Source organism: Dendropsophus ebraccatus, chromosome 3 (assembly GCF_027789765.1).
Source record: "Dendropsophus ebraccatus isolate aDenEbr1 chromosome 3, aDenEbr1.pat, whole genome shotgun sequence".
In the NCBI taxonomy this organism is placed as follows: domain Eukaryota; kingdom Metazoa; phylum Chordata; class Amphibia; order Anura; family Hylidae; genus Dendropsophus; species Dendropsophus ebraccatus.
The window spans coordinates 69,664,500-69,689,943 of NC_091456.1; the positions used below are offsets into that span (position 1 = coordinate 69,664,500).

Here is a 25,444-nt window from a genome sequence, read left to right on the forward strand (position 1 = left end):
ATTATAGGATCTAATGTGCTAGATAATTAATCCAGAGTATAATTTGTCAATAATGTCATAATATAAGACGCACTGATATTTTCCTATGTATCTTTAGCCAGGGAAGTTTAGCAATATGTCCTAGCTTTTTATACTGGTGGTGGGCATGATCACGTATTGTTGGAGAATTATCCTTGAAAGATCTCAGACATCAGTGTTCACACCTGCAACACAGTTCACCTTCCTCAAGATGACAGCAGGTCAAAGTTGAGCATAAATGGACTATCTTCTCTTTTATATGGCACCAAGACTTTATCTTGTAAAGTAAATATTACCTGTATATTTGTATTGTAGTTTGGATAAATTTAATCATCAGCAAAAGTATTACATTTTGCCAAGGGTTTATATAAACCCACCCTCGCTAACAAATGTTTCTGTACCTGGCAGAAGCACAGAGGGAAGGTACTCAAATAATAATCAATTATTTTCTGTAGCCTTTTTTACACTGCTAGGGCCGCACATATGTCAAAGTCATGGAATAATCTACAAATCTATCTATATAAAAATTCTAGAAAAAACAAAATCACCCTGTTTCCAGAAAATCCAATGAATTCCAGCAACCTAAGAATCCTTGAAGGTAAAAGAGAAAGCATCTGGAAAAAACAAAGGACAAAAATAGAATGTGAGGTCATGAAGGAACAATTAACACACAATGCAAAGAAAATGGTAGCCAATACCTGGGAGGCTATAAAATTGTACTATTTTAATATGATAAGCACCAATAAAAGAACAACTGAACCTCTAATCTATTATCACATATATAAATTTTTATTAGTAAAATTTCAATACAATAACAGAATGATGAATAAATACACAATGAACCATGGCTGACAGAATGTTAAAAACAACGAACATACAATGAGGGGGCTGCTGCAGATGGACACAAATAAATATATGAATAAATGGTAGACTAAAGTGCTAAATACAATGCAGAAACGCTATAAATAAATAATTTCATCGGGTAAACATGCAAATAAAGTGCTATGAAGAGTAAAGCTACTAAAGTGTCATACCACAAGTAATGCAGGTCAAAGAGTCCACCGGCAGCCCCCACCCCAACGCACGTTTCGGCGTAGCCTTTTGACCCCTTGAAAAAGGCTACGCCGAAACGTGCGTTGGGGTGGGGGCTGCCGGTGGACTCTTTGACCTGCATTACTTGTGGTATGACACTTTAGTAGCTTTACTCTTCATAGCACTTTATTTGCATGTTTACCCGATAAAATTATTTATTTATAGCGTTTCTGCATTGTATTTAGCACTTTAGTCTACCATTTATTCATTTATTTATTTGTGTCCATCTGCAGCAGCCCCCTCATTGTATGTTTGTTGTTTTTAACATTCTGTCAGCCATGGTTCATTGTGTATTTATTAATCATTCTGTTATTGTATTGAAATTTTACTAATAAAAATTTATATATGTGATAATAGATTAGAGGTTCAGTTGTTCTTTTATTGGTGCTTAGTTTGTTATTAGAACCCGAAGTTTTGTTGATTGAAATACTTATTCCCCGTACATTAGAGCAGTACTGGTAGCGTCCTGTATGGTGGAGCTCTGCAGACTTTATATATGTGTTATTTTAATATGATGTCGGCAAGAAAAGAATATGATCAGAACATGATTACAAGCTTATGTGGGGGATTAAAAATTAACTACATGGCCAAATATACTGGCACTGCAGGTTTTGTTTGCCCCAAACCCTACCCAATCTTGAGACAAGAGTGGTGCAAAAGTGGGCATGTTTTTTTAGCGCTGGATAACCCAGTTTCATCCGAACCCAAGCATGCTGCATTTGATTACTCGTGGCTGAAGTTGGATGTAGCCCTAAGGCTGCCACCGGTAACCAAATGCCACATGCTCAGGTTCACCAATCGCTAGCCAAGAGGCATTCAACATGGTAACATTACTACAAAGAAATACTCAAAAAATTGCCAAAACACTTACCAAATTAAAAGCCCCTATGCCTAGTTTAACTCCACCTTCAAACTGATGCTGTGTTTCACTTGCATTTTTATTGTGAGTCACTGATGAGAGAAGTTGATGGCATTCTCTATAGGGTGGAAACATCAAGGGATTTATTATCAATAAAACACTACATAAAAGAAAAGAAAACAGAACATTACAACGTGAACTTTCAGACTTTACTCACTTATAGATTTGGTAACTTGTCCTGATTTTGAGACCGCCTTTAATGAAATTGATCATGTTTTCATCCTGGAACAAATTTATTTTCATAAAGACAGGAAATGCGCACGCACACAAAAATGCATGGAACTAGTTTAATAAGTAAAACTACTTCATACAAAGTGTGGATGCTGACTAGTACAAAGTCACAAAGAATATACATTCATTACAAGTATTAAACAGCTAAGTTGTTAATTTATAATAAAAGGTAAACAATGCTGCTGCCCGATATATGCCGTATCCATGTTTTCCAGGACTCCTTAGGGCTGCATGAAACTTCTTTAGCCACCGATAATCAAAAGCCCCCTGAATGTATTTGAAGTTGTAGTAGCCCCCTGAATGTAGTTTGCCCATATCTAATGATCACCCCCTACATGCCTCTGTGGATAAACCCTAACTAAGCCCACAATTTGTATGCAGATCTTATTCACTTTGTGGTGGTCATTTACATGCATGTAAGTGTCTCCCACAGTCCAGGTTAATCATTCCTAATTAGACTTTTTTGTACACGTAAGAACATTACAATAATTGCACTGTCCTCCCTTGAAGTTACCTCTAGGCTTTTTCCTATGCAACCAATTTGGACTTCTGGTGCATTTACACAAAGAGATTTATCTGGCAGATTTTTGAAGCCACAGTCAGGAATGTATAGGAGAAGAGGAGAAATCTCAGTCTTTCCTTTATGACTAGTTCCCGGTTTTGCAAATGAATTATTCGCATTGGGCCCATTTCCGACCGATACACCAGGGGAACGGGGAGGGGCTGTGGAGTGGGTAGGGACTCAAGGTCCACTTCATTCTTCAATGTTTTGGCGTAGAAGTAAGCAGGACACCTACTCAAGCTCTGAGCTGGCGTAGGTCTCCTGCCGCACGCAAGGGATTTATGTAGAGGCAGTCCGCCTCTACATAAATCTCTGTACCGTCGGAGCTGCGGGGACATTTTTAAGTCCGGCGCAGAAAACGCCAGGCTTAATAAATGTTCCCCCAAAGTGTTTTTCTTTACTATGCTTCCTAGTCCTATGCAAAAACTAATGTCTCTTCAGCTGGCTTTCTCTTTTATAAAAAAAAACAACAAAAAAAAAAACAATACCACTTTTTCATGGTAATACTTTTGGATGAGAAGTTATAGATACAGCATAGACAAATATCATGTTATCATCTTGGACAGCATAGACAAATATCATGTTATCATCTTGGACATGTGAAAAGGGAAGTACCATTGTATCTGAAAGCAAATTTACCATTGCCAAAGTTTTTTTTCTACAGTACCTTCACAACACCATCGTAGCGATCCCAATTCTGCTTAGTTCTAATTGAGAAGAGTCACCAAGAGGAGTGTTATTGCAAAACCAGGGACCACCGGGCCTGCCCCCAGTGCTCTGAGCCGTGCCAGAGCAGAAAATGAGCCTAGCACGAGAACAGGGCAGCATTTTCAATAAAGTATTGCGCCACCTGGTGTTAAGCAGGTACTGCAGAAAACAACTCAGTCATGGTGATGGTACATGGTACATGAGTCAGGATTTGCTGCAGACAAAATGTCCCAATTCATGTAATAGAAAAAACAGATTACAAACACGCTTACATTATGTGTGGGGATTGAACAGGGTGGAGACCCCTTTAAACAGAGAATTAGTTGCAGTATCTTTGCCATGATGCATGAATTGTAAACTCCTTAATCTCTAAACCTATTATCCCTCAAACATGCTTGTAAACCTGATATTGACCACATTCTGATTGATGTGTTCAACGAGCTGATCAAAGTCCATCTTGGAGCGCGACCAAACAATGGACACATCAATGTGCTGTAAGTACAAATTGATGCATTTCAGAAACATATTGGACTGACTGATCACATTCAGATGCAAAATGGGACAACAGACTAGCCAAAAATGGAGCCACAGGTGTCCCCATCGCGGTTCCAAATCTCTGAAGGTAACATTGCTCCACAAATTGGAAGGAACTGTGACTAAGAACAAATCTTAATGCATCACCTATAAATATTACTTAAGAGACAGACCTTATTCAGTCTCCATGACCAGAAAGATTTAGGTGTATTCAGTCATTTTGATATATATCTAATCAGTAATTCCATTATTTACCTAGCACTAATTTACCTTTGTAATTAGTAAATAAAGTTAGATGGGGGATTGTATTAAAAAGGGGGGGGGGGAGGTGGAAATGAAGAAAGGCCAGAAAGCAGTGTATGTGGTTTGCGGGTGACTCTAATGCTGACAGAGTCATTAAAAAAAGAAGACCTGCATTAAGTGATGAGTGTCACAGTTTTTTTATTTCTTTATGGATACAATCATTGCGAGTTATAACTTGTGAAATGCTTTACTTGTGTAAAATTGGACAAAGTGTGGGAAAAAAAGTAAAATATACAGTCCACTCCCCCTTGAGCCCTCTCCCCAAGTAATTTTACAGGGAGTGGCCAAACTCTGAAGGTTCTTTTAAATCATATGAATTAGTACAGTACATGTGATATTTACTTATGTCATTAGTGGAGATGAGCGAACCTCGAGAATTCTCGTGTCCATCCGAACCCAAACATTTGGCATTTGATTAGCGGTGGCTGCTGAACTTGGATAAAGCCCTAAGGCTATGTGGAAATCATGGATATAGTCATTGGCTGTATCCATGTTTTCCAGACAACCTTAGAGCTTTATGCAAGTTCAGCAGCCCCAGCTAATCAAATACAGAACATTCGGGTTCAGATCGACTCGAACCCGAACCCAGTTCGCTCATCTCTAGTCATTAGGTTACTTCAGCCCCACTAAGCAACAATCTGCTCTAACCCCTTGCTCGCTGGCCCATCTATAACATGGCAGAGTGTGGAGGGGTATGTGACCATACAATGCTATAAAGCTCTCCTTTTTCTATGGAGAAGACCAAGTGACAAGCTCACATGCCCCTTCATACACCACTATGCTATGAACAGGATGGCTGCATAGATAAGCCAGAGATCAAATGCGCACAGCTTCATAAGGCTGCACAATGGGGCTGAAGTAACTTAATGCTAAAAGTCACCTACTGTAAAAAAAAAAAAAAAAAAAAAAAAAAAAAAAAAAAAACACACTGTCAAGAGAGTGGCCAAACCCTTTATATCCATTAAAAATAAAACAACAACAACTGGTATAACATTAACTTATTACCTGCACAAATGTTAATGCAGCCTTCTGCAGAAGGCACTCAGCATAGCAGATCTCAGCATGCATTTCCTCTAAGAAACATAACAGATCGGGGTCAAGAATGTGAAGGACATGGGGTCTGGCATCTGCTACAACACAGTTGCTGAAGTCAGAATCAGAAAGCAGCCTTAGTATTATATGAAAAAGGAATCGCTCTCTACTGTGCAAAAGAAAATCAGCTTCCCAAGACAAAAATTAGAATGCATCCTTTAAAAAATTATCTCTTTAAACTTTCTTTTATATGTTAAATCTAAAAACCTTCATTTAGCAATGTGTAATTTTACCATCTATTCTACATGAGGAGTCCCTCCGCTAAACAGGGTTTCCTACTAAAGTGCAGAAAGCTCCTGCTTCTCAGCTGGGCCAACTTGGGTTGAGCAAGAGGCATATACTGTATGCCTCCTGCCCAGTCAGCCAGGAAGGAGTTAAGTGTTGATACTGTGCATTCCCACTTAACTCTTTTGGGACCAGACACTAAACAGTAATCTTTTGCCAAGTAGCCTTCATTTACCTACTTGTTTACATTTTTTTGTTTTTCAGATTCCCACATGCAGAGGACAAAGTCGGATTTGAGGAGTCAATTGATGGACAGCGGACTTTACTAGTAACTAGTTTGATGCTCTGGAACCAGATTCTTCCCTGTATCCTTAACAATAATGTAGGCGTTAGTGTTAGCCTGTAAAAACAAAACAAACAGCTAACACTGGACTAGCAATCCAGGTCCTGTTTGCAGTTTGCAATGGCATATGCTAACCGCAACAAGTAGTGCAGCGGAAAGTACACTAACAAAGTGCTAAATGGGGTGGGAAAACAGCCTTACACTTACTCCTACCAACTCATTTCTGTATGGCCTGGCATCTTTCTCTGCACTACAGCCTCTAATGATCATGTGATGGTCACTAGAGGCTGCAGTATAGAAAAGATGCCGTCCATATAGTGAGGAGGGGTAAGTGTGCTCTCCAAAATAAGCAGCGACCTATACATATTGCTGCTTACAGTCTGACCTTAAGGAATTGAAGGGGGTTTTCCAGGAGAAAACAATAGCCTTTCCACAGAATAGAATAACAATAGCCTATCCACAGAATAGAATATCAATAGTTGATCGACAGGGTTCTGACATGTTGCCTGCACTACAGTTAAAACGGAGCTGGAAGTTGCAGTACAACAGCACCGCCATTACACAGAACAGAACCAACTGCTACATTCCAGATTCATTTTTACTGTAGTGTAGGCACCGAACAGCTGACCCAGATTGGTACTGGACATTGGCATCCTGCAGCTGAACTACTGACAGCTGATCAATTGCCTTATCCTAGAATATCTCTTTAAATGATGATCCTTCCTGGCCGACGGATATTTTGCATCCAACCCCAGGAGTGTAAAACCTGCATGTATGCAGCAGATACAGTACATCTGAACATACCCTTAATTGAGGTAAAGAGACAGCATGGATATCAATATAATCGTGCTGCCAGTTTCCAGATGCCAAGCACAAAAGCATTGCATACATACTTTCAACAATGCAATAATGCACTCACTGCTCTGTTTGTAGACTTGCAGCTTTATTCCATGGATTTCATCCTAGCAGGGAAGGGATAGTGAGGGGTGCAGGCATGTTCTCCCAAAGCATCAGCAGTTTTAGGAAAAAACTGCCTTCTGGCTGGGACTCCCAGCTACAAGAAAGGCAGAAATGGCTTTGGGAGAACATGCCTGCACCCCTCACCATCCCTTCCCTGCTAGGATGAAATCCATGGAATAAAGCTGCAAGTCTACAAACAGAGCAGTGAGTGCGGGACTTTTTTCTTATTTTATTGAATGTGAATGTCTCAGCTTTATGGTCCGGGCATGCCGCAGTAGCTATGCTATTCCTGCACGGTGTACAGGGTCCAAGGCGCAGTGAAAGCCAGCTGCATCTCATCACAGCAATATCTTTAGCAATGCTTTGTCATCTGGGGAACAGACAGCGCAAAGACTCGCCTCTGTGACACAGTCGACCTGGAATACAGAACGTTTTTACCAAAGATGGCAGATGACACAGCATCGCTAAAGGTATGAATATGATGCTAATGTCATAGGCATCTGGAACCTGACAATACGTATATATGCATATCCGTGCTGCCAGTTTCCAGTTATCTTTTTTCCCTCTAAAGCAGAGTCCTGAATTCACATCCTGCGACTTCCAGTGCATTACACATGTGCATTGGATTTCTGGAAAGGTTTCACTGTATTGATTAACTCCTCCTACTCTATAGTATGTGGCCTATAGATCAGGCAGCATATTCTATAGGACAGGTTTCCTTTTAGTCATTTCATGTCTCATCAAGGACTTAAAAGTTTACTCTTTGAATAAGGGCCCTATTCCACAGTAACGATATTCGGCCAAATCGGCCCGATTCGGCCGATTATCATTCGGTGAAATAGAGAGAACGATCAGCCGATGATCGTGTCATCGGCTGATCGTTCATTTAGGGCTAGACCTAAAATCATCGTTCTCCCACCGCGCATCGCTACGGTTGAATAGCGGTGCGCGGCGGGCGACCGACAATTTGACAGCAGCAGCATCATACATTACCTGCAGGTCTTCTCCTCCGCGCTGTCTTCTGAATGGCCGGTCAGCTGACGGAGCGCTCAGCCAATCACAGGCCGGGACCGCCACGGCCTGTGATTGGCTGAGTGTGGCCTGTCAGCTGACCGGCCATTCTGAAGATAGAGCGCGCGGGACCCTGGGATGAAGTTGGCACGGAGAAGAAGACCTGCACGTAATGTATTATGCTGCAAGGACATCGGTAATGATGTCCTTACAGCCCTTGCTCAACGATCATCGGCCCGTGGAATATGCCCAGTAAACGAGTGGCGATCTAGCAGATCGCCGCTCGTTTACATCGTTGATCGGGCCCTCCTCGGCCCGTGGAATAGGACCCTAAGAATGGGATCCTGGGTCGCATACATCCCATATAATGTCATTATTACCTTCAGACAACTGATCCCCTGTCTGCTTGGACACTAGATTAGACAACGACTCCACCACAGAATTTCTCTTTCTGAACCTTTAAAAAGGAAAAAGTTAAACAGAAATTACATTTTTCTGCTGTTTTATTACACGATGGAGGCACAGGAAAAGAACACTTAACATAGTTTGTAGAGCGTGAAAACAATAGCAAAACATTAAATATAAAAAAAAAAAAAAAAAAACACACGGCCAACAGACTTCCACTAAGAATACTGGAAACTGGGCACCCTTTTCCATCATTGTACAGTGGCTGTGGAGACATGATTTTAGTGAGGAGGAGGGGCAGAAAATGTTGTGTAAGTTGCACCATATGTACATTCAGAATTAAAAGCCAGTTATACCATTGTCTGTGCATCATCATATCTCATTAACCCTTTCATTCACTGGGTGGTATTCTTGGCTACTAATTGTGCTTGATCTTATGCTAGTGAATGTACATATATATAAAAAAAGTAACAGTTATACCTCTGACACGTCTGTAAAGCTTCTTTCATTGTAACAATTCCCATTTGTATGTCCTGAGGTTCAAATGTCATTGCAGCCTGCATAACCAAGATGGTGCTGTATCCAAGAGCATGATACATGCTATCTTTAGCCCTGTGGAGGCAAGACATGCCAGTAAAATCTGTGTTAATTTAATGCATCATGATTTATAAATAGAAAGTGTGCGTTTATACACTTGCGTAAAAATTATTTTGTAAAATTAAAATAACTTTTTAATTTAAAGATTGGGTGTTACCACCCTCATTGTCAAAGCCCATGTCCCTACACAGTTTCCACTGATCGGACAGTGTCATACTGTCCAGAAACTCTTGACAAGAGGCATGGTAACTATATATAACAGGAATGGCACAAAATATCTGAGAGACAATGCACAAATGCACAACATTAGCATTAAAAGCTAAGGCCTTCAGAAAAGGGGGAAAAAAAACTGTGCTGCAATGATCCATGTGGAGCCTTGCGCCCCCCCCCCCCCCCCCCTTCCCAAGCTCTCTCATTAAGTAGGCAACATTGATTGATGCTTTTAATTTTTTTAAAATAAGAGACCTACAGTTTTAGGGCTTGGTTCCCCGTGGGGCATGCTCTCTACCTACACATTCCTTCTCTCCATGTTCTAGCCTGTGTCCCTTCCATTTCTCAAACTAAGAAAGCTGTGGGACATTTAAGAAAATCTTTAGAAAGAGAGAGAGAGAGAGAGAGAGAGAGCAGCGCCCTTACCATGGACGTAATAACTCCAGAGCTTCTGAAAATTTGTTATTTAAAAACAAATTGAGAGCCAAAGTGGATTCCTCCAGGGCACTCTGTAGGTCCATCTTGGATGCCCTGAAAAAATAAAATGAAAAGGTATTATGATAAACAGTATTAACTTCAAATACATAACAAAAACTAAGCCCAAGGAGGCTACAGTAACAAGAAAAAAAGTGTAGATATAAAAAGTCATTAATTTATTATCTGATGTTTTTACAGCACCAACATATTTTGTAACTCTGTACCAAGATTTTTTTTTTTCCACTGACACTGACTTTAGTCCACAGTGAGGCGGACAATGTAGGATCTTAATCTCAAGTAAATAAACACTTACAGAAAAGGTTAATGAACTGGATTTCCTATAAAATGTACCTTCATTGGCATGTCTTTGGTGAGGTACCATAAAATCATACAAAATCATTGCTGGATTCAATAGGACCCCATCTACCAGTAAGCCATCACCAATGTTTGCCCTTTACGAGGACTATTGTTTGGATCACTACACATGTAGAGGGAATGCTGCAGATTTTTGTAGGTTGAGGGCTTTTTACACAGGCCGTTTATTGGCCAACATAATTGCTAGAAATGCTCCTGTGGAGCCCCAGTAAGAGTGACTGCGATCAGCCAATGAGTGGGCAAACAATTGGCCGATCAAGTCTTTACAGCAAGCTTTAAGATTTATCATTGCCAGCTACACAGGGGAAAATTAGTATTTCATACACTGTTGATACACAATTTTGCAAGAATTTCCACCTGCTACAAAGAATGGAGAGATTTTTACTGTAGGTATACTTCAACTGTGAGAGACAGAATTAAAAAAAAATCCCAGGAAATCATAATGCATGAAGTTTTAATTTGCATTTTTTGCATGAAATATTTGATCTCCTATCAACCAGCAAGATTTCTGTCTGTCACCGAGTTGCTAGTTTTTCTTAAAGAAGCTCCTCCTACGCTGCACTCATTACCTGTATTAATTGCATCATTCTGATTTCACTACCCATATAAAAACACCGGTCCACACTTAAATCAATCACACTCCAACCTTTCCACAATGGCCAAGACAAAAGAACTGTCCCCGGGGACAAAATTGTACACCTGGGCTACAGGACAACAGACAAGCAGCTTGGTGGGAAGGAAACAATTATTAGAAAATGGAACAAACACAAGCAGACTGTCAATCTTCCTTGGTCTGTGGCTCTATGCAAGATCTTGCCGTGTGGGGTAAAGAGGATTCTAAAGATCAGGAATCAGCCCAGAAGTACACGGGAGGACCTGGTCAATGACCTGAAGAGAGAGCTGGGACCACAATATCAAAGATTACCATTCAAGACACACTACGCTGTGATGGATTAAAATTAGAGATGAGCGAACCGGGTTCGGGTTCGAGACGATCCGAACCCGAACGTTCGGTATTTGATTAGCTGGGGCTGCTGAACTTGGATAAAGCTGTAAGGTTGTCTGGAAAACATGGATACAGCTAATGACCATATCCATGATTTCCACATAGCCTTAGGGCTTTATCCAACTTCAGCAGCCACCGCTAATCAAATGCCAAATGCCGACTAGCATGCTCGAGGTTCTCTCATCTAATTAAAATCCTTCAGGGCACGCAAGGTCCTCTAGCTCACGCCAACACATGTCCAGGCCTGTTTGAAGCTTGCCGATGATGATCTGGATGATCAAGAGTAGGTATGGGAGAAGGTAACATGGCCACTTTTTGGTATTAACTGAACTCGATGTGTCTGGAGAAAGAAGGGTGAGTTTAACAAACAAACACATGCCCAGCTGTGAAGCATGGGGGTGGAAATGTCATACTTAGGGGATGCTATTCTTCAAATGGGAAAGCACACCTTCACCGTATTGAAGAAATAATAGATGGGGCAATGTATCACAAGATTGTGTCCAACAACCGCCTTCCCTCTGTAAGAGTATTAATCCCTTAAAGTGACTCTGTACCCACAATCTGACCCCCCCAAACCGCTTGTACCTTCAGATAGCTGCTTTTAATCCAAGATCTGTCCTGGGGTCCGTTCGGCAGGCGATGCAGTTAATGTTCTAAAAAACAACTTTTAAACTGGCAGCCAGTGCCCTACGGGAGTAGCCTAGATTGCGTATGCATTAGGCTGGCACAACCTCTCTGTCCCTTCTCCCCACCCCTCTCATCATTAGGAATGCTTCAGGAAGATTGTCTCCTATTCCCCACCTGTGTCAGCCCGGCACATGGACTGGATTGTTAAGCACATGTTCAGCATGGAGAAAATGTTCCAGTGGCATTCCTAATGATGAAGAGGGTGGGGAGGAGGGACGGAGGGGTGGTGCAAAGTTAGGGCACAGATATTCTAAGCAACGCCCATAAGGCACGGGCCTGTAAGTTTAAAAGTTGTTTTTTAAGACAATGTCAATCATGTTCCTCAAGTCAGTACGATTACAACGATATGTAACTTGCGTAAATTTTATTTTGATACCCTTTAAAAAATTAAAACCTTTTTAAAAAAAATAAATGTTCCTTAAAATTGCTCTATTACCATGCTTATAGCGCTTTTATCCTTTCGTCTATGGGGCTGTGAGAGGTGTCATTTTTTGCGCCATGATGTGTACTTTATTTTGGTACCTTGTTTGCATTTAAAAGGTCCTGGAGTGGCCTCCCCAGTCTCCAGAACTGTACCAAATAGAAAATCTTTGGAGGAAGATGAAACTCAATGTAACCCAGCGACAGCCCTAAAGTCGGTAGATGTAGATGAAGATCTGTAAGGAGGAGTGGGACAAAATCCCTGCTGCAGTGTGTGCAGACTAGGTCAAGAACTGCAGCAAATGTCTGACCTCTAACTGCAAACAGAGATTTTTGTACAGAAATTGTATCATATACTTATTGCATGCAACAAAATGCAAAATAATTATTTAAAAATGAAACAATGTGATTTTTGGGATTTTTTAAAAATAGATGCTGTCTCTCACAGGTGAAGTGTACCTACGTCAGTAATGGGAAGAAATGGTCTATGGGGCTGTTTGAGGTGTCATTTTTGTGCTTTTATCTGTACTCTCTATTGGTACCTTGCTTACAAATATGCAAATGTGGCACCAAAAATGTGCAATTTTGCACTTTGGAATTTCTTTGCACTTACGTAGTTTACCGTGCATGACCAGGAATGCGATAATTTAATAGTTCGGGCAAATATGCACGCGGTGATATCTAACATGTTTATTTTTATATTTATAAAATGGGAAAAGGGGGTGATTCAAACTTATTAGGGGAGGTTTTTTTTTTTTTTAATAAAATCACTTTTTCCCCACTTACATTAATTAGAAGTCCCCCTGGGGTGATCAGTGTAGTATACTGAAGCCCAAATCTATGGATTACCAAGCCGGGATTAGCGTCATTCTGACGATGAGGCCCAGCTAGGTAAGAAGAGGGGGGGCTGGGGGACCCATTCACTAGACACCAGGGATGGGGCTGTGCAGGGCATTTAAATGCAGCTGTCATGTTAGCTGCATACAGCTGTTCTAATTAGCATGAGTGGCGATCAGCCTGCGTCTGCTAATAGACGTGATCCCTGGCCGCAGACAGCAGCCGGAAGCTTGGCGGTACAGGGTGGGGTCACGGCAAAACCCCCTCTGATTCCCCCCCTAGCGGCACCATGACATGTCAGATACATCATGGGACGCCAAGGGGTTAATTATTATTTAAATATATTTAAATTATATATATATATATATATATATATATATATATATATATATATATATATATATATATATATCAGAGAAAAAAGTCCAGCACCAGGTCAGCATATACCATTAAAATTCCATACTTTATTAGAAAATCTTCACATAGGACAGTAATAAAAGTTTACACGTTTCAGCGCTTCTCGCGCCTTGTTCACAACTGAAGCATGCTGCTTCAGTTTTGAACAAGGCGCGAGAAGCGCTGAAACGCGTAAACTTTTATTACTGTCCTATGTGAAGATTTTCTAATAAAGTATGGAATTTTAATGGTATATGCTGACCTGGTGCTGGACTTTTTTCTCTGGTATGCTGTGACCCTGGCTCCGGGTCTTACCGTGCACCGACGGCTATACCACAGCAGGTGAGCTGACCAACAAACAGACTTTTGCATATATATACACATACATACATACACACACACACCTCTACAGCAAATGAGATTTATAGCACAATGAGCAGTTTCAAAATCAGCACTAAGAGTATGTTCACACCGAGTAAATAAGACGGAATTCCGCGGCGGAATCCAGTCTGTCACAGTGTGACACTGCTTCTCCACTGCGCAAGCTTTCCCATAGACAGGCTATGGCACAATAAGGCAGGCGGAATTCCGCCTGATTTACTCAGTGTGAACATACACTAAGGATCAAGTATGAATAAAAAGGGCAAACAAGACAAACAACAAATAATGACTGGAAGGATTCTATAATGAAACAAAGAAAAAGAAACATTTACATTGGCCTCAGGTTACATTATTTTTAATATGCAATGATCCTTTCTGGACCATTGTAATTTGATGCAAGACACAATATACAATGCTACAGGCAGGATCTGCAGCACATGTGAGTGACCATAAAAGTGGCCACGTTACTGGTAATACCCAGTATTAGTGAAGTGCATGCAGTGATTGGCTGTCTAGTAGCACCTGCATTGCACTTTACCTGTGCCAGGATGAGCTGCTCCTTTGGGCACCAGGTGAGAGCCACTTCATTTTATTTCTCTGAGACCCTGTGTGATCTGTACAAAACCTAAGAAAAGGGTCCTTATAATTAAGGACTTACTTTATCCATATTAGTTATATACTTTTATTTATTTAAATCTTCATTTTTCCCCCCCCCCCTCATTTTTAGATGACATTTTGGGGGCTTTTGAACCTCAAGATACAGTTTTTATACAACATTGATATAACCAATATTGTAACTTGGTTTCTGAGGTCATTAGCCAGGTTAAACACTACCTAAAAATGGATAAGTTGGATACTGAACTACACAAATCAAAGAAAACGAAACAGTGGAAATCTTTTATTTGTTCATTTCTGACCAGCACTGAGATATATCATACCATCTTTCCATTTCGTCAGACAGAATGGTATTTGAAGGAGGAAGTGGCAGGCTCCCTAGGGAAATTGAAGGTGGACTGAGGTGTCCTCCACATGATTAGAAGGAAAACAGAAGAGAAACAGCAGTACATAAACAGGTCTTTCGCATTATTCTGGAATAGGAGAGGGAGACGGGAGGGGGGAGGGAATGGGGAGTTGGTTTGATTGTTAGTTTGGTTTATTTGGACATTAATAGGCTGTGGCGGCCTGACTTTCTGTCGTCCAGCGAGAAGGCGAAATATTCCACCACAGTCTTCCTGGGACTACAACGATTGTTTCAAGGCATCTTGGTAAATAGTGTCACTGCATTGTATTGATTCATACCTTATGCTGGAAGCTATGTGAACTTGCATATGTCCCTTTGTCTTGTAACACAAAAATAACTAAAACAATAAAAATATATTTAAAAAAATATATATATTGTAACTTGAGGGACCACTGTGCTGATAAATGTAGGACCACTGTGCTGATAAATGTAGAACCTCAGGCAAAGATCTGTGACTTTATTAAGAAATCCAGGACTGTGTTCCAACAGGCTTTGGAGGATTAACACTTCATGATTTGTGACTTCTGAGTGTCCCATTTCATCTCACCAGTTAATACATTGCTAAGGCATCAGAAATTAATCCAACATCTGCTTCATATAAATAGTACAAGCTACAATAAAAGAAACCAGGTCACCGCAATACTACATGGATAGATAATGATATAAAAAAAATAATGATGTAGGTATACCCACATGTAAGAAAGCATTTGTATAATGAATAAGGATATCTGTAAAACTATCAGACTGCCATATTTAAAGGGCCTCAGGACCTCTGAAACTAAAGTAATATTTAAAGAGTTTAAAAGCCACAGATTCTGAATGAATTTTTTTTTTAAATGTTTTATCCTATTAGTCACTTGCCCTACCCCTGCAGAAATCTAACATAGGCAGTAATTTAAGTAGTCCTCCATTATACTGCTGAGCTTAGTAGTCCTCTCTATGTATCAGCATGCCCAGTTTTCAGGCATACAGCAGGGGAAAGCAAACAGAAAAAAACAAACAAAAAAAATGCATATATATGTAGTAGGTCTTTTATGGTTCCACTCCTATCTGTTCTACTTCTAATACTACAAATATACAATTGAGGAGTCATAAAGAATGGAGGAATATGTTACAATATGTGACCAAGGGACTATCTGTATGAATTTATCACCAGGTATCTCTCCTCTAAATACTATAGTTTCTTCCTAAATTCCAAAGTAAAAAACAGACTTGAAAACCGTATTATAGCTTTCATTTATCTGAAGCTGTGGCATAGTAGGTTACCTCTTCTGTTCAGCTTTGATAGATCTTTAAACATGATTAGTGGCCTGGTATATACATCGTACAAGGGGAAACTCTTAGGGCCCTATTACACGGGACAATTATCGTGCGAAAAATCGTTATATTGTTCAAATTTAAACGATCATCGTTCTGTGCAACGATCGATAAATCGTTCATATGTCGATTTAAATCTGAACCTAAAATTATCGTTAATCGTTTGCTGTAATTCCACATTGGTTCACTCAAATTCCGCATTTGTTCACTAATCGTTCAGTGTAATTGCACATTATAAATTGCTTTGCTGGGATCAGAAGGAATAAACGATCATAATAACGATTGCAGTAGCAATCGTATCTAACGACCATTGTTCTGTGTAATATGGTGAACAATTTCAGGTTAACAATAAACAATCTCGTTTGCGATCGTTTGTCGTTAGTCGTTAAAAATCGCACTGTGTTATAGGACCCTTAATCTCTTAACTATATTGTGTCATTTCCTGTGTCTTTTAGGTCTAGTGACTGCATGCATCACCACCAGGGGAGACTGTTCCCAGTGACTACCAATAACAGACGCATCGTCTATACCCCGTGTATGTCCTATACGTTAGCCATTTTTAATTAGGAGAATTCTGAAAGTATTCTGCAGTTGATTACAAAAAAAAGTATATTGTGAAATTTTTAAAGTCTTTCTTTCAGTTGACGAAAGCAATTAAAATGAATAGCACAGCTGGACAAGAAAGGGTTAATGAAACGGCAAGCTCCAGATAGATGATCATTATAGGGATGTACTACTCTATTATCCCCTGACATGGCATCCCCCCCCCCAGTAACTTAACACACAGCAGAATCTCGGCTATCTATATTTATAGAACATGGAAAAGTCAACACTGTAAAAAGGCTTAGGAAAGGAAAAATCTTCCGAAAGTTACATCCGGAAGAGGACAAAATGTCCCCAGTACTGCATCATATAAAACCTGGGAAGCCCGTGCCATTAACTCTTATGCTTCTAGTCTCCACAAATCTGTTGTCTGGCACCAGAAATAGAAGCTGCCTGCTACTACAGCAGCATTCAGCTACAAAGACTCAGGACACATTTTCCACCCCACCCCCAGTAACCAAGTCTATACAAGTAGATGCATACATGACTATAATAAAAAAGGTCCCTTATGAGACAGCAGGCAGCGGGAGGGAACATGGAGGCAATGCAGATGCTCCGGATGACCTGCCAGGCACTATGATGTGGCTATAATCCAGGACAGCACAGCAACAATACCTATGTAAGCAGTCAAACACCACAGCCAGGCATTAGGTTTTTTTAGTTCAGGGAAGAAAAAAAGTACACATACAGTGCTGTGGATCAGCAATGCATCAATACAGTCCTACCATGCATTTTCAAGGTGAAACAGAAAGGCGGAGAGCACAGATGTATATGAGCCATCTGCTGTAGCAATGCAGAAGCAAGTGCTATACTTACAGGGTGAAATCTGCAGACAGGAAGACCGCAATTCCAGAGAAATCCTTCTTGCATAGGGCCCCCAAAGGGAAAAAATCCACTTCCAACAGGATATGTATATTAGGTAAATACCTATCTATGTGCACGGGTATACCCAGGTACACAATGAGCAGCACCTATAAATTAGTCATCAAAAAGAAGAGGTGGAGCAGCAAAGTAGATAGGTAGCAGCTGGCCTGGCAGGGGCTCCCCACTACAGTAAGCAAGAGAAATGTCAAGGAAATCAGCAGCAGGTCGATGCTGGTCCACCGGATGATGCTTCCTCTCTAAGCTCAGGAGGGATGCTGGGAGATTTCACCAATCTGGGATGCAACCTAATTTTAATCCATCACTCTGCAACTACAGGAGAGAGAATATACACACACACTTCACTGATATCTGCAGGGTCCACATGTGGAGATCAAACAGAATAATGTAGGTTAATCTTCTAGCATGTGATAGTGTGATGAAAACATTACACATCCGTACTATGAAGTGTTTTAAGAAGAAGCAGGAAATGATCACAGTGAAAGGTACCCGATGGCTGATCTTCTATTTATTGGGATCATCAATACCCTGTAAGCACATCATATATACTGTATATGTCATTGTGTCCTATGCCCAAACAGTAAACCCTGACCGCAATTCCAGGAGCCTGTGCAGGGATACGAAAAAACAGCCATACCACATATTTGTTCAATGATACCGGCACTGGAAGACAGCCAGTGTAATATTTCAGCTTTGGGGCTTATTCACACTTTTGTATTTTGTATTGTATTATTTTTATTTATTTAAAAACATTTATATATGAGGAACAGAAAGCAGTATGCTCCCAGCACCATATGAAACTAAGATCCGTACACAGAAACAGGACATGTCCGGTCATATAAGTGGGTATTTTCCTATTTTAAAGCCTTCCCACATTATCATGTACATGTACTTTATGAATGGGGTGGAGTAGATTCAGCAGCTGTGTCCACTTCAAATGAGTTGGGTATCGGCAATACTTGCCAGCTGCCACCAGGATCGCTCTTATCCTGGCATTTTAATGGCTTATTTCTCAGAGCCCCAATCTGCATCCCCACAAGGCTATCATGGGAGGACACCTGGCTGCCATGGGACCTCTGTGGCTGCCATGTTAGATCTACTTTTACAGCAGGCTATAGCAGTAGATAGCAATAGAAATGAAATGCAATGCACTACAAAAGTGTGGATTTTTTTTGAAGAGCGCAGATGGCATAGCTTGACTAGTGTGAGGCATCTAATGATTGCTTGTAACAGTTCCCTAGGGAAACTTGAAAACTAAAAAAAAAAATGTTTGCTTCTATGGGACTGAATATCTGGAGCGGGACATCCTTCTTTCTTTGCCTCTGCATTTGCTGGGTGCCATACAGTTGTCCAAAGCACCATCCAGGTTTCCCAGCGCAGGTTCAGTGAGCTGCCTTACTTTCACTCCATCTACACAAATATGGTACCAATAAACCTAGAGATCATCACCAACAATAGGTCCCCAAACAAAAATATTTGAACCAAAAAAAACCCTCTGTTAGGGGGCCTTCACACATACAGACTAGCAGCGGAAATCTCACTGCGAGTTTTGCATCGAGATCCGCTACGAGCTAAGGTCCTGGCAGGCCCCTGTGACTACATCCTCGCAGCAGTCTGAAAGATGCAGCCGCCCTCTTAACCCCTTCATTGGCTCCCGTGCTGTCTGTATACATTACCCGTCTCCTTGCTTCATGGGGTCCCGGCTTTCTGCTCTCCCGCCCAGCCAATCAGTGTGTTGCCCAGCCACAGCCACTGATTGGCTGGGTGGGAGAGCAGGAAGCTGGGCCCCCATGCAGCCGATGAAGGGGTTAAGGGGGCGGCTGCTTACATACTTGCAGCTGTCTTTCAGACTGCTGCGAGTATGTAGTCACAGGGGCCTGCCAGGACCTTAGCTTGAAGCGGATCTCGCTGCAAAACTCGCAGCAAGATATTCACTGCGAGTCGGTATGTGTAAAGGCACCATAAACATGGGTATTGCTGTGTTCAGACTGACCTAGAGAATAAATTGGGTTTCATCATACATATTTGGTAGAGTGAAAGACGCCCACTTGTTTCCAAAAACTAAAAATTTAAAATGTAGATTGAAAACTAAAAAATTAAACAACCCCCCCCCCCCCCCCCGACATATTCAACCCCTTAAGCGATCTTAAAACGATTGCAAAAGCAATTTTTCCAAACAATATATAGTTCCATATAAACGCCGATTGTTATAAAAAAAAACACATTGTTACTTCGAAATCGTTAATTGTTCGATCGGGCAAATTATTGCTCAGTGTAAACGCAGTATAAGTTACTTCTATTCAACTTCCAGTACTTAGCAGCTGTTAGTTCTGCAGGTTGTTTTGTAGTCTTTTTAGTCTGCCATGATGATCTCTGCTGCCAAGAACTATCCAGAGCAGGAATGGTTTGCTGTGGGGATTTATTATTTTTCTGACAGTTCCTGACATGGACAGAGGTGGCAGCAGAGAGCAGTGTCAGACTTCCTAAACTGCATAAAAGCAGCTGATAAGTACTGGAAGACAAGTTGTTGTTTTTTTTAATAGAAGTAAATTACAATTTTTATAGTCTATCATATAAACCTCTGAGGGGGAGGGGAGGGGGATGTTTTGATTGGGGATAAAATGTATTTGATGTTTTTGCTGATATTGATGGAATTTCTTTTTTTTTGCTATATATGAAAACAATAAAATTTATAAAATAAAAAAATTACAAATTGTATAACTTTCTGGCACCAGATGATTAAAAAAAAAAAAAAAATCTCCAGATCAACCCTTTAAGTAGTAAAAACTAAAAATATTAAAATGAAATGTAAGACTATGTTCACACAAAGTAAAAAAAAAAAAAAAAAAAGTCGAATTTTTAAGTGAAGTAAAACAATGTGTGAACAGGTGAAAAAAAAGTTTTTTTTGCAAACATAGGTGATAAATAATTAGCATGTTTATTGGACGGATGGTCGGTTATAAAGAAATACAGCTGCTACTCTATTAAAACCAATGGGAACTTGCATAGCAGTGCGCACACAGTATAAAGTTCAATATAACATCAAAAAAATGGCGTATTTTAATCTTAAAATTAGGACTGTATTTCTTTTATTGTGTGTGAACATAGCCTAAAAGTACTGACCTGCAGAATTAATTTTTATTTTTTTTACCATATAGTAAGTTGCATAAAAACATTTATTTACTAGTAGTCTATCCTGTGTCCTGACATTTCTCTAATGTGCCTGATTGGGAATTCTCTGGCATTGGTTTTCAAAGTGATCAGTTCTTCAATCTAAAACCTAAACATAGCACAGCATGCTGCATTATTTTGTCTATTGAAAGGCCAGACACAAATATGAATTCAAATATGAGTTTTATTGGACACCATCAGTGTCTTATATGAGGGGGATCTGGAACTGTTAACATTTTTGTTGTTCTGCTGATATAATCCAATAAAAAGTGGTCAACCCAGCATGACCTGTTTAGTTTTTACCGGTAGTGACATGTAAGGACCACAGTGCCAGTGTTTCCCTACTAAATTCAGCTGCCCAAAATTATCATTCTAAGTCTCTCCGACTACTGCATCCATATTTTGTACAGTAAATGCTGATGGGTGTCTTCTAGATAAAACGATAAAATTGAAAATAGTGATCCAATATGAATCAATTATAGATGCATCTCTATTTATGTGACCCTCTACAGACTTATTTATGTGTATTCAATCTGTAAAATAGATAAAAGTATTAGCACATGCTTTCATTTTAAAATATGAATATGCAAAAAAAAAAAAAGAAAAAGAAAAAAAAGAGAGCCTGCAGAGCCTCATTTAAGTCTCGACACAGGACTAGCCAGATATCCCTCTGGGAAGGGCCCAGCTAAGAGCTGGCTCTTGTAGGGAAACCACAAGGGATAAACCAAGGCCAGGTATCCATCCGCAGACAGCTGTTTTGGGGTGTTCTTCCTGATCAGTGTGGAGCAGGATTCTGGGCTAGGTGGGAGCAATGCCTAGTAGAGCCATACGGGAATCAGATAACTGATCTCAGAGAGACCAGAAAAGATAACACTGTCGGCTGCTGGTTAAAGCGCTCAATACAGTGAAATCCTAGGTGCATTGCTCCCTGGGAAAAAAGACTAAGCCAGAATCCTGCTCCACACTGATAAGGGGCAACACCCCGAAACAGCTGGCTGTGGATGGATACCTGGCCTTGGTTTTTCCCTTGTTATAGGGCCACTTAATATGGTGGTTTCCCTAAAGGAGTCACCCCTTGGCTGGGCCTTTCCCGGAGGGATATCTGGCTAGTCCTGTGTTTAGAGACTGTTAAATGAGGCTTTACTGGCTTTTTTTTTTTATGCATATTCATGTTTCCCAGGGAGCAATGAACCTAGGATTTCACTGCATTGAGCACTTTAACCAGCAGCTGACAGTGTTATTTTTGGCTGGTCTCCCTGAGACCAGTGATCTGTTTCCCTTATTGATTTTTAAATAGGCATGTATTTGTTTAAGCCTGGTAGTTAACTTTATTTTTTAAAGTATTAAAAGTGAATGATCAGCAGGTTAGACAAATCTAGCCTACTGTTAGCCCCCTATAGTGCCCGGGACACTGAGGAGAAAGGTATCTTAACTTTCTCCTCTGCGCTGGTCCCGTGCTGTTAGTGAGCATAATCTGCCCAGTCCCCACAGTGTCATTCGGTGTGCCTGTTATCAGTGGAGGAGGCGGGACAGCGCTCCTGGCCGAAGATTACTTCGACTAACCGTGCTGGACCAGTGCCGAGGAGAAAGGTAAGAAATACCTTCCTCCTTAGCGTCCCACACACAATAGGGAGCTATCAGCAGGTTAGATTCGTCCTGCTGATATTTCCCCTTTAACTTGTTGACAGCAAAAGTAAGACATAATACAGATGTATAATATTCTTGTGTAAAAAAGGCCCAAAGCTGACCAAAAGTATTTTGGTCAATATTTGGTTCTCATACCCAAGCACACTTCTATCATGTTTGGGAGCCATGGTTGTCAGCTCAAACACTGGTTAGGGTGATGGATGAGGCATAGCTCCTTAGCACCATGTGAATGTGTTGAGGGAATAGAATTTGTTTTATCTATGAACCCAAATGCAATACCCAATACCTTTATTGGAGACTATGCGGCCCGTATTTGGGAAAAGGACGCTATGCAGATTGTTCTGTTGTAGCTATGTGTTCTTCATTCTCTAATATAATCACTCAAGATTGAGAATGATTGTCTTTCAGTGTTTTATTTTCTATTGTTTAACAGTTTAACCCATTCACATCTAGAATACATACATACATTCCTAGAGCCCATGCCCTGTGCAGTAGGAACATGTATAAACACTTCTGACTTTAATGCTTCAGTGTGAGCAGCCTCGCATACATTAGTGTCCCAGGAACCAGGAATAATGACAGGCAGCCATGATCACACAGCAGTCTGTCATTAACCCCTTAACCCATAGTGATCACAGCATTTAAGGGAGTCAGTGACAGGTACCGATTGGGACCCCCAATCCCCAGGGGGATAATACTTACCTCAGTCCTGTCGTATTGGCAATCTTCTCTTAGGGTGTGATGTTCAGAACGTTGATAATACTGATACTGCAGTGGCATGGCATTGTTCAGTATATGCTATCATATATCTAATCATTGCATATATAAGTCCCCTAAAAGGCGCTTATAAAATGGAAAAGAAAAAAGGAAGAGAATTTAAATAATACTAAATCACACACTTTCCAATTTTACAAATAAAAATAAGGGGGGAAAAAAATTATACCGTAGCGCGTGGAAAGAAAAAACACCATAATTGCAGATTTTTTTTTAAATTATATAAATCAGGAAAATGAAAAAAAAAAAAAAAAAAAAAAAAAAAAAAACTGTTCAAAAACTCCCATTTGCACCAATGGGACACCGATAAAAGCAATAGATCATGGCACAAAAACAGCCAAGTCAGTATCTAATTGAAGAAATAAAAGCATTATGACGAAGACGAGAAAACTGCTTCATTGTGACCTGGACATTTGTGCATCAATGACCTTTGGTCATCATGGAGTTACGTACGTTCTTGGCCCACTCCTTTTGGCTAAATAAACGGACTAAAATAAGACCTATACAACATGTGAGCTACTAATAAAATACGGACATCAATTTGAGCGAAAATAAAACAAAATGTGTAAGCAGGTTAAAAAAAACAGGATGTAAATAATGAGCATTATTTTGATTGTTGTAATTAATTACGGCAGGTATTGTATACCGTTGCTATGTTTCCGCACAGTATTTTTGCTTAGTATTTTGCAACCAAAACCGGTGGATTTAAAAACACAGAAATGCTATGTTCACACACTGTTGAAATTTAGTGAACGGGCGCCATTTAATGGCAAATAATTGTCGTTATTTCAAAACATGTGTGAACATAGCCTCTCTGTGTTTTCAATCCACTCCTGGTTTTGGTTGCAAAATACTGAGTAAAAATACTGTGTGGGAACATAGCCTGTGTGTGCATTGATGGTCAATTCACCACAGAATACAACGGAGGGCATTATTATAGTGCTTGAAAAAGCACTATATTGTAATCCGTATTCTTCTTCAGTTTCTTCTTCTTCTAGCCATTCTTCTGCGATTAATACAGCCCGAACCGCTTTGCGCACAGGCTCCGTTCAAACTGCATTTCGAAGCCCTCGGGGATGACAGGTGTGCTAGCTATTTTTGGTTCCGATCGAATTTGTTGTTTTTAAAAAAAAATTAATTTAAAGACCCCTAATTTCCCATAGGAAATAATGTTCTATTGGAAATAATGGCCACACTCTAAACGCTAACAGACAATCACAGCACATATGCAAATAGCTGAAATATAGCAGCCAATAAGATTTCTAATGTCTTGTCAGTCTGTGCCTCAAACCATCCACACAGTCACATGTCCACTATTGGCCAATAGAAGATGTAGAAGATGGAAGGTCCTTGATTTTGTCTCACTGACATGAGTAAGATTGCTACTTATAATGGTAAAGATCATTGCTTGGTTACCATGACAGAGTTCAGTCAGTAAAGTAGCAGAGCTGAGCTAGCCATGTAGCAGGGACTGTACCCAAGCCGCTCTTAAAGGGGTGGTACCCAAGCCGCTCATAAAGGGACGGCACCCAGGCCGCTCATAAAGGGACGGTACCCAAGTCGCTCTTAAAGGGTCAGTACTTAAGCTGGTTTTCAAAGGATGGTACCCAAGTTTCTTTTAAAGGGACAGTACTTAAGCTTGTCTTAAAGGGACAATATATAGGTCACTCAAAGCGTTGGCACCAAAGTTGCTCCTTAAGGGTTCAAACCCACTTGCCGGATCTGCAGCGAGTCTCCTTGCTGCATTTTTGCAGCGAGACTCGCTGCAGATCCCAGCCCTATACTTTCATTAGCAGAGAAACTTGCAGCAGGGATGTACATCCCTGCTGCCATTTTGTCTGCAGCCCTCCCCATTAACCCCCTAGCCGCCGGACATTATACATTACCGGGTCCCCGCTCCTGCTTGCTTCGGGACCCGGTAATGTATAGTCTGGCCGCCCCCTGCTGCCCCGATCACCCCCTCAGCAGCACTGATCGCCCCCCGCAGCCCCCGGCCGCACAAAATCCCCCAGTCCCGGCCACACGATCGCCCCCCGCAGCCCCCGGCCGCACAAAATCCTCCCGCGGCCCCGCGTTCGGAGCTGCAGGGGAGCAATCAATGCTGGAAGGGGGGGGAAGGTGGCGATCGTGCGGCTGGGGGCTGGGGGATTTTGTGCGGTCGGGGGCTGCGGGGGCGATCGTGTGGCCGGGGGCTGCGGGGGGCGATCGTGTGGCCGGGGGCGATCGTGCGGCGGGGGGGG

General features: G+C 40.9%; 1 protein-coding gene across 1 annotated transcript in view; it reads right to left on the reverse strand.

The window, feature by feature from the left end:
* TTC39B (tetratricopeptide repeat domain 39B) overlaps positions 1-25,444 on the reverse strand; it is a 93,910-nt gene that overhangs the window by 17,822 nt on the left and 50,644 nt on the right. Inside the window, exons 3-9 of the mRNA XM_069961980.1 lie at positions 9,637-9,741; positions 8,884-9,015; positions 8,379-8,455; positions 5,373-5,440; positions 2,187-2,251; positions 1,982-2,087; positions 567-632 (exon numbers count right to left, since the gene is read on the reverse strand). Of these exons, the coding sequence (XP_069818081.1) occupies positions 567-632; positions 1,982-2,087; positions 2,187-2,251; positions 5,373-5,440; positions 8,379-8,455; positions 8,884-9,015; positions 9,637-9,741 (619 nt within the window). The remainder of the gene's footprint in view (positions 1-566; positions 633-1,981; positions 2,088-2,186; positions 2,252-5,372; positions 5,441-8,378; positions 8,456-8,883; positions 9,016-9,636; positions 9,742-25,444) is intronic.